The following is a 10,648-nucleotide window of genomic DNA, read 5'->3' as shown; positions in this document are numbered from 1 at the left end:
AAGTACAAAGAAGAAGAATCATGACCGACATTCTGAACCCTTTGATAATCTTACTCATCTCACTATGTGAAATACAACTTTATAAATAAATAATATATAGTGAATTAGTTATTTTTTAGAATGTTATTATTTCTGGAGTAAATTGTGAAAAAATTGAGAACAGGAAGTGAACAAAAGCGTTACCAATTGCTATGAAATGGAAAAGGGGTAAGCTCTGTTCTCTGCCTACTCCTTTACGAACATGTTGAAAAGAGAAACTGGAAATTGTGATTTATCATATCGTAATTGTATGCATGTTCGAAATAAACATGCCACCATAGAGATACCTGTGGTGGCATTTATGTAACATTTCTGTGCCTACCTGTTGTGATGTCAATGCGTGTCACATTTGCAGAGGCACTCAAAGCAAAGGATGAGCTACTGTTGTCCAGCAGGCTGCGAAGTATGTCTATTGTGTCGACACTGGTCACATTTAGCTCGATGGACACTTGGTACTCATAGTGGACAAGCAGTTCTGTAGGGAAATTACATTTTACACTTAATGATGTTGACATTTTTTTACAGCCCCAAATGAAGAACATCTGAATGATGGCTGGATTTTTCCCAATCTATGTTCTGCGTATAGAGCAGGACTTTTACTAAGTCAGTTCTATCACTCACCCAAAAACGTCTTCCAGTAAACCAGAGGGGTGTTGACATACATAGACATACATTCTACTATAGGATACAACAGAACAGATAATGCTATGTTTACATCGATAGTGTACTAGCGTGACTTGTAAGAATGTTAACAAGTGAGATGCCTGAGACGCATCTCAGGCCATAGATAAAGTATTTTTTTAAATTGCTGCTTTTACGCAACCTCACGTCCTGATGCCGCAAGCCTTTTTGAAGCAAACAAGCGTATTCCCAGCAAGAAGTCGAAGAAGAATAAAAATGCACTGTTCTCACCTATAGGAATATTTGGATTTTGGTAAAAGTTATAAAAAATACCTAAGATAGTTCAACATAGAGGGACAAAGGTTGTACAAATTTGGCTTTCACGGACACGATCGAGATGGCAGTGACCACGTTAGCAATGTCTGTTTGAACTTGAGGATGAACTGTAAAAAAGCCTCGATTGTGATAAATTTACTTTTCTTATTCTGCAAATACTTATATATGAACACTTCTTGAAGGGGACCTATGCTTTTTTTGGAATTTTTTCTATCATTCACAATCCTTGTGGTAGACAAGAAGACAAAGTTGTTTTTATAAAATTTGCTTTCAAATTTGTAGTAATCTGCTCATTCCAGGTGGATAGCAATGCTGCTAATGGGATCAATTAATTCAGCCAAACGAACGCGGATACTTAATAAACGCATATTTATTTCTGCCTTTGCAGTTGTGATGAAGGGCGACATAAATAAACTTTGATTGATTTGATTGAAAGAGAATATGTTGCCGAATATGGGGCGGCATGGCGTAGTGGGTAGAGCGCCCGTGTCAGAAACCTGAGGGTTGAAGGTTCGCTCCCCGCCTCTTACCATGCCGTTGTGTCCTTGGGCAGGACACTTCACCCTTGCCCCCGGTGCCGCTCACACCGGTGAATGAATGTTGAATGAATGATAGGTGGTGGTCGGAGGGGCCGTAGGCACAAATTGGCAGCCACGCTTCCGTCAGTCTACCCCAGGGCAGCTGTGGCTACGAAAGTAGCTTACCACCACCAGGTGTAAATGAATGATGGGTTTTTAACATGTAAAGCGACTTTGGGTACTTAGAAAAGCGCTATATAAATCCCAGGTATTATTATTATTATTATTATGTTTCTTTGCAGTTGATTTTTGCTACAAATATTAGTCTCATCTACAATTCATGTCTACAATTGTTTTTATGGTATGAAGTTCATATTTTGTCTCAATTAGCTATAGATGTCCCTGTTGTACAGCAATGTTTGCTAGCAATATCAAGATTCAGTATATGCTGTTGAGGCTACCAGAGATTTTATTCATCTAGTTTATTTACATTATTAAGGATATTTTCTTGATGCTAACGAATAGCACCAAGACGCTATAATGTCGAATCCATGTCGAATAAAGCACTTGGCTTTACGGCACAACAACAACAGCTTTTAATTTTCTGCTCTGATAATTAACAAAGAAAATACAGTAAATTGGACCAACAATCACAATATTTATTACTAGGACTTAACATGACGGTAGTTTATTTGCACAATCGGGTCTTCCTAGTTATATTTAGGCATAGGAACCACAAAAGAACACATACTAATTTGAGTTCTTGTCTTTTTTTATGTTTAGTTCTGCTCTCAAACACTAATATATTCGAGAATGAATTAGACATTTGTATGTGAAATGTTATATTGTGCTGCAGTGTGTGTGTGAAGGGTATGAAAAATGGTTACCTTTCAGGTGTCCTAATAAGATTTTCTGCTATTACAATCTTGCAGTGCAAAGTGAATGTGCATATTATGAATTGTTTGCTAGTGCATTGCATGTGTGCTGCTGACCAGTGTGATTTATTAAATTAGTACGTTTTGCAACACAACTTTTCTCTTTTTGTCTTGTTAGTGTACCAATATTACAAATTGTATAGAAGTACCTTGCTACCTAGTGGTTTTGTGAAAATAGGCAGTCACACACTCTATATAGGCACTGTTAATATACGTATTAAGCTATATGGTACGTCATTGGGCTAATGATAACACAGTGTAAGTAACAGAATCTGGGCGACGTTCATAAGCCATCGAGTAAATAAAACAGGCCTTATGTGTTATTTCCATGGTTTATGATGGAAAAAAAATTTTCAACAAACAAAACTAAGGTTCAACCCCTGAGGTTACAGTTTTTCAACGTCAATTCAAATTCATTCTACTCACCATCTCCTGTTGCTCTCTTGATGATGTGTCGTTCTTCTGAGTGTAATTGACCATTTAACTAAATTAAATTAGACTTAGAGTCAATGACACATGTTTATTTGGACATACATCAAAATGCATTGTAAAGCACATTGGCCTACCCATTTGATGACATTCCCTGTTTTCAGGATACAGAGTGTCGCCAGGAGAATGATCAGGCCATTCTTATATTTTGCCATTCCTATATCAAGAAGGAAAAGACAAACAAAGAGTGGTGAAGATAAAATACATTAAAATTAATTTCCTTTAGTACCTTCTGGACTTCTGATTCTTCTCTACTCAGTGGCCTAGTGGTTAGAGTGTCCAGCCTGAGATGGGTAGGTCGTGAGTTCAAACCCCGGCCGAGTCATACCAAAGACTATAAAAATGGGACCCATTACCTCCCTGCTTGGCACTCAGCATCAAGGGTTGGAATTGGGGGTTAAATCACCAAAAATGATTACCGGGCGCGGCACCGCTGCTGCTTACTGCTCCCCTCACCTCTCATGGGGTGAACAAGGGGATGGGTCAAATGCAGAGGACAAATTTCACCTCACCCAGTGTGTGTGTGACAATCATTGGTACTTTAACTTTAACTTCTCTCTCAAAGAGAAATGTTTTTTTTATCTGCTATATAATTGAATGCATCTTCGGTCATTTCAAATGAGTTCAATCAGCAACTTGTATCAATGGTTTTAGAGCATTTGTTCCGTAAGTGAACCAAAAAGTGGCGAGGGAACACTTTACCTGTGCTTTTTTGCAATTTACACACCTTAAGTTGTCCTTGAAATATTTTCCACCAGCCAGAAAAACATCTGCATTATGCTTGTTTTGTGGGCATAAAGTCCAGCAGAAAGGAATCGTTGTCAGAAAAATAAAAGACCTATGGACAAGAGTTGGAAAAAAAAGCAGTTGATTTGCATTCATTAGTACTGTAAAACTACAAAAAAATACCTTATAAGAAGATCCATTCCAATCATTCCACCAATACTATGACCTGTATTTAAATCTTCCTACTTTAACGTTGTCAGAGAGTTTTAATATAAAATGCATGTTTTTATTTTGGTTGTAGCTTGTAGCTTGACTAATATATACTGGATGTGTTCACATGTGTGCAAGGTGAAGCATGAACCTGAATGTATTTGTTGCTTTTGCATTTTGTAACACAACTTTCCAGCATTGTAACAACATGTTTAAGTCAGAAATCGGCAAACTCATCAAAGGTCCCCTATAAATGTACTTTTTCAATAGTTTTGCTGTTTGTGATGCAAAGTGTTGGAACACAACTCTCAAGTCACTCCAAAAATATCAGCATGGTGTTAAAGTGGAGCCAGTGCAAACAGAAAGTGGTTTTAACTTCCCTGTAGCATGTTTACCTTGAACCTTGCATACTTTGCATATAAAACATGTCATGCAGAAACTTAAGCAGGGTAAAAACTTAATGTTCATCTCCAAACTGCACTGCATAATTGAAAAGAACTTGAATGAAAATATGCAGGAAGAGACCTCAGCGTGTCTAGTAATTATAATAATAATAATGATTATAACAGTAATTATAATAACAACAATAATGGATTATAAAGTGTTGGAATGTCTAGTTTTGCCCTGACACAATCATTTGTTTAACTTGACGCCTCTTCCAAATGCCTGACATTCTGTAGAAGAGTAATTAAAGTCTATAGGCTCATGTTCAAGGACATTTTGTATTATTTACTTGTTTTTAACTTGAAGTTTTACTCAGAAGCATATTTTTTTTCTATACAATCTTTCATCTTCCAAATGAGTCAAGGTCGGTTACTTCTTGTCAAAGAAATAAAGGAAAATCCTAGTCACGTCCGTTGTGTCCTTGGGCAAGACACTTCACCCTTTCTCCTGATGGCTGCTGGTTAGCGCCTTGCATGGCAGCTCCCGCCATCAGTGTGTGAATGTGTGTGTGAATGGGTGGATGTGGAAATACTGTCAAAGCGCTTTGAGTACCTTGAAGGTAGAAAAGCGCTATACAAGTATAACTCATTTATCATTTATCATTTAAAATGCCATCATATGGACTATTGTGAAAATAATAGGCACAACATACTAACAAAGACTGACGCAGTCTGACGGATAAAAAATTAATCAACACCACAGTACAACACAATAAATTGCTGAACAAGAAGATCGTGTTTACCACACACAGGAATAAGTTGGCAGTAAATAATGACAGTCATTATTACAATTATGCATCCAAACAACTGTATGTATGCCAATTTCAAATATATCAAGCGATATACAGTAAGTATGTCATTCATTTATCGTTAAGGTGTTGCTCAATCCATATCCTGTACTTAAGTATGCATGTATTAATAATTCAACTAATTCATCTAAATTAATTTGATCTAAAAGTATTATCAGCATCAGAATCAGAATCAGAATCAGAAATAATGTATTAATCCCCGAGGGGAAATTAAAATTTTCAGCACAATCCCATTCAAGATCAGACAAACATTACAAGAAGACAGAACAGGATCGCTGACGGGTCTGCCAACTTCCGGCGCCCCTTACAAAAAAGGTGAGATACAGCTAAACAATGGGGGGGAGAAAAATAAATTTAAAAAAAATTTGAAAATAGAATAAATAAAAATTATTAATGTATATGCATTTTTGTTTACTCTTAATCTAGTCAAGTTTTTACTATGTTTGGATTGCTTGTATGTAGGGAGGTGTACCGAGACTCTGTACCATTAATGACAGTAAAGACATTGAAAAACTGGGTGGGCATCAGGAAGAGCACCCGGTATGAAAACTCAGCCAAATTCATTATGCCATTGTCCTACTGTTCAGTTCAGTTCAGTTCAGTGTCAGTTTATTTCCAACATGCATACGATACAATGTGATGTGTCACCTATTTCCAGTTGTTTCATGACCGCACGTCCAAAAAGGAGTAGGAAGAAGCAGAGCTTATTTAATCCTCCCTCTTTTCATACCATAGCAATTTGATCCCATTTCCTTGTTCTCTGTTTGTAACACAACAGTGAATCAACAAATAATTAATAAATAATTAATATACCATAGTAAGTAAACAAATAGCAAATACACAAGTAATCATTATCTAAAAAAAAAAAAAAGTTCAAGATGTTCTTCTTCTTTGTACTTTGTGAACACTTGTAGTTTAAACTGAATCATATTGGTGCTTTGTTTGATTTCTTTGCTTAATCCATTCTATAATTGAATTCCACATACTGATATACTAAAGGTTTTAAGTGTTGTTCGAGCATACAAATGTTTTAAATTAGATTTTCCTCTAAGGTTATATTTCTCCTCTTTAGTTGAGAAGAATTGTTGTACATTCTTGGGTAGCAGGTTTGCTTTGTGTATAATTTTTGCTGTTTGCAAATGTACCATATCGTTGAATTTGGTGCATTTCATTTGGATATAGAGAAATTTGTATTCTCTCTATATCCAACATTATGGATTATTCTAATTGATCTTTTTTGTAACACACTTAGTGAATGAAGCGCACATTTGTAGTTGTTTCCCCATATTTCTACACAATAACTCAGATATGTTAACACTAGCGAGCAGTAGAGAATATGAAGTGATTTTTGGTCCAAAACATATTTTGCTTTATTCATCAGTGAAATATTTCTTGCCACCTTATGTTGTATATTTTTTATATGAGATTTTCAGTTAATTTTATCATCTATTATTATACTGACAAATCTAGTTTATTTTACCCTTTCAATGTCTACTTCGTCTATTTGTATATATGTTTGACTTTCCCTTCTACTGTTACCAAATAATGTTATTTTAGTTTTACTGATATTCAAAGATAGTCTGTTTTAGTCAAACTGTCTTTTTAATTTGTTAATTTCTTCTGTTATTATTTGTATGAGCTTCTGTGTGTTCTCTCCTGAACAAAACACTGTTGTATCATCTGCAAATAATACTAACTTTAAGTGCTGTGGTGACCTATGCTGTGATAAAGGCTTAGTTTTATTACAACAGTATTTCTACACATTATTTTCTCTTTCTGTCAAAAAAAGGTCATTTTTAACACAGGAAGTAAACAAACTTGAATGGAAAAAAGTAAGCATATGAGTTACTGTAAGTGTGGACATGTAAAGGACAGAATGTTGTAGATTAATAATTACATTGCTGACACATGAAGGTTTAGGATTAAGTAGGCATAGCTATTTCCTCCTCTTTCTGGGGGGCATAATGAATTATGTGGCCGGGATGTTCCTCTTTGGAACTTGTCAAGCATGTCCAAAACAAATGTTCTTGACCAGATACAGTTTCTGGCCTACTTTCTATTATTGGTTTAGTTGCAATAATCATAATTTGGGACGAGTTCTGGACAACTCCAATCACTGGGTTTTGGCGCCTTGAACAAAAATCAAACCCATACAGTCTGTACTTTGGATACAAAATTAGACTATGCCACTATAACGGCTCATTATCTCTATCCAACATGATAACTCATTTTACACACCAATTCAGTACAACCCAAATTATTAGAGATCATTATTATTATCATTGATTTGACTCATTCTAGTATGGGAAATAAGTCTACCATTACTGTAGAAAAAGGAACAAATTAAAGAGGGTGAAGTCATCAGTTTTCTTACCGTAGTTCAAATGTCACACGTCTCCTGCTGATAGACCAACAATCACTTGTTTGTCTGCAGTGAGCCCATCTCATAATAAGAAGCTCCAAGTTAGTGAGGGGGTAAAGCTGCTAAACCTGTATACTAAACAATGGGAAACATGCTGATGAAATACGGTCTGGGTCACACACACGCATGCAACATTTTCCCTTTTGTTTCCTTGTGTTTGTGTGTGTGTGTGTGTGTGTGTGTGTGTGTGTGTGTGTGTGTGTGTGTGTGTGTGTGTGTGTGTGTGTGTGTGTGTGTGTGTTGTGTGTGTGTGTGTGTGTGTGTGTGTGTGTGTGTGTGTGTGTGTGTGTGTGTGTGTGTGTGTGTGTGTGTGTGTGTGTGTGTGTGTGTGTGTGTGTGTGTGTGTGTGTGCGTGTTCTGGCAATGCTTACTTAATAGGGACATCGCTCTATTTACACAGTCACCTTTAGGGGACCTCTGATGTTATGGGGACAAAAAAACAGGTTCACTAAAGGGAAACCTTTTTAAATGATAGTCAGATCCATTCTGAAGATGCCTAAGTGATTTTTAAGCGTTGGCCCATAAAACATGTTTACTGAAAAGTAAACATGTTTAACATCTAATTTGAACTTTTTTTTTTTTTTTTTTAAATGGTCCTCAGTAGTCACGTACAAATTTGTGTGAATTATGCAAAATTATTTGAATTTGGTCCCCATGAACTATATTAACTCTTTTTCCCCAAGGTCCCCAGTAAGAATGATCAGCACATTACTTTATCAATCCAGAGATTTAAAGACGTGTATGAGCTAACTGGGCAGTGGCCATTTTACCTCTTTTTTTTATGCCTCCACAACCTGTAGAAAGGGTGGTCCCCACTAGTGATGATCAAAAACTTGGCCCCCATTCCATATGATAACCAGTATATGTGTGTGTGTGTGTGTGTGCGTGTGTGTGTGTGTGTGTGTGTGTGTGTGTGTGTGTGTGTGTGTGTGTGTGTGTGTGTGTGTGTGTGTGTGTGTGTGTGTGTGTGTGTGTGTGTGTGTGTGTGTGTGTGTGTGTGTGTGTGTGTTCTTGTATTTCTATCCTTCTTTAGACATCAACAAGGAAAAGTACCTTCCATATGAGGACCGATGAACAAGTTAGGCCATAAATCATGGTCCCAATACGGAAAACCATTGCATCTAATGAAGTTTGTCTCATTTGCACCCCTGGTGGTGAAATCTTTCCAAATTAGGGTGGTCCCAAAAAGGAGAGATTTTTCAAATTGACTGTGTGTCGGTTTTAAAAGTGCTCCCCATCAGGTCAACATATGAAATAACAAGTGTGTGTCAGAAATTGAGATGCGTCCCCTTTGGCTAAAATTAATTTAAATAAATAAATAAATGTGTATATAGAGACATACTGTAATAACTTGAAGTAAATACTGAAGATTAAAAACAAATACAAACAAAAAATTTAAAAAAAAAAGTAGTTTGTATATATTATTAATGTTGTAAATACAAACCTTTATATATCTAGAAAGGGTGGTCCTAAAGAGGTAGGCATTTTTCATAGGCTTCAAGAAGGTAACAAATACAATAATGTGTGTGTGTGTGTGTGTGTGTGTGTGTGTGTGTGTGTGTGTGTGTGTGTGTGTGTGTGTGTGTGTGTGTGTGTGTGTGTGTGTGTGTGTGTGTGTGTGTGTGTGTGTGTGTGTGTGTGTGTGTGTGTGTGTGTGCGTGTGTTTTTGTGTTTGTGTGTGTAAGATTGCCCTTGCCTTATCTTCATTATTAATTTTTATATTGACATTATTAAAGCTGGTAAAAGGCAAAGATCAAACAACATGAGTTGTAGCATTGTAAATGTTAGTGCTCAAGATTTAGCAAAAAAAAATGTGTAGTGTTGTTCGGGCTGTCTTTGATTTTCAAATTAATTTGATTCGATAGATTTTGTCTATTATCGACAATCAGTCAACTTGATTGCATATTTTTAAGAGATATGTCGTAGTGTATATTGGCTGGTCACTAGGCGTCAGTAGCGTCACTTGCCCTAATTGTTACTTATAAAAGGAATACAGTCTTTCAAGGATTTTATTTGCGACTTTTTCCAACTTAAATAAAAAGGCTCAACGACAGTTTGTGAGGTCTGCCCTGGCGCAGGCACCAAGAAGATATCAAACTTTCAGCTGAAAGATCCTTACAAAGTGGAGAGTTAATCTGTGTTTTGGCGCCACCTCGTGATCACAAGAGTCCATTAAGTTCTGCTCGTGACGCAGAGAACGATCCAGAGACGTTTGTCACTGGATACTTTCTAATGTACAGTACAGGCCAAAAGTTTGGACACACCTTCTCATTCAATGCGTTTTCTTTATTTTCATGACTATTTACATTGTAGATTGTCACTGAAGGCATCAAAACTATGAATGAACACGTGGAGTTATGTACTTAACAAAAAAAGGTGAAATAACTGAGAACACGTTTTACATTCTAGTTTCTTCAAAATAGCCACCCTTTGCTCTGATTACTGCTTTGCACACTCTTGGCATTCTCTCGATGAGCTTCAAGAGGTAATCACCTGAAATGGTTTTCACTTCGCAGGTGTGCTTGAAGCTCAACTACATGACTCCACTTGTGTTCATTCATAGTTTTGATGCCTTCAGTGACAATCTACAATGTAAATAGTCATGAAAATAAAGAAAATGCATTGAATGAGAAGGTGTGTCCAAACTTTTGACCTGTACTGTATGTAAGTAAAATGCAACTATAATGATTATTTATTACTATTACGCATAGTGTATGTAACGGAGGCCGGCCATCCATGACAACCATAAGATCAGAGCTGGTCACCAGGATGACAGCTTGGGCTTTTAGCTCAACCTCTCAGTTTCAAGTCCTGGGTCCAGTTGGGTTACACTAGCTTGTAGGGCTGCAAGTTTTGACAAATGTCGACAACAAAATGTGTCGCCTGTGTGATGCCTTCACAATGTGGGATGTATATGTTTTTTGTCGATCACTTTTTATTGACCAAGGTTATAGCCGTTTTCCATCCATGTTAGTGTAAAGACAGAAATGAAGAGCGGAACTAATGTGTAGTGAAGTAGTTACCCGTAGGTCCCTTTTTAGGTGTGGGTATTTCCTCCCTTCCCCTCAGAGGAAACTTGGGAAGCTTCAAGGATTGTGCG

General features: G+C 36.8%; 1 protein-coding gene across 6 annotated transcripts in view; it reads right to left on the bottom strand.

The window, feature by feature from the left end:
- The window catches only part of LOC133646691 (mucin-2-like), a 108,279-nt gene extending 100,720 nt beyond the window's left edge, over positions 1–7,559 (bottom strand). For 5 of the 6 annotated variants that reach the window (XM_062042344.1, XM_062042346.1, XM_062042347.1 and 2 more), the window contains exons 1-5: positions 7,501–7,559; positions 3,666–3,776; positions 3,016–3,095; positions 2,876–2,933; positions 362–514 (exon numbers count right to left, since the gene is read on the bottom strand). In XM_062042344.1, coding sequence (XP_061898328.1) covers positions 362–514; positions 2,876–2,933; positions 3,016–3,093 — 289 coding nt within the window. In that variant the 5' untranslated portion in view covers positions 3,094–3,095; positions 3,666–3,776; positions 7,501–7,559. Of the gene's footprint in view, positions 1–361; positions 515–2,875; positions 2,934–3,015; positions 3,096–3,167; positions 3,273–3,665; positions 3,777–7,500 lie in introns of all 6 variants that reach the window. The other variant, XM_062042345.1, reaches the window with a different exon arrangement.
- Positions 7,560–10,648: the final 3,089 nt, after the last annotated feature.

The sequence above is a fragment of the Entelurus aequoreus genome, linkage group LG03 (assembly GCF_033978785.1).
Source record: "Entelurus aequoreus isolate RoL-2023_Sb linkage group LG03, RoL_Eaeq_v1.1, whole genome shotgun sequence".
NCBI classification, from domain to species: domain Eukaryota; kingdom Metazoa; phylum Chordata; class Actinopteri; order Syngnathiformes; family Syngnathidae; genus Entelurus; species Entelurus aequoreus.
Note: the sequence above shows the minus strand (reverse complement) of the source record. Positions and strands in the feature narration are given on the sequence as shown.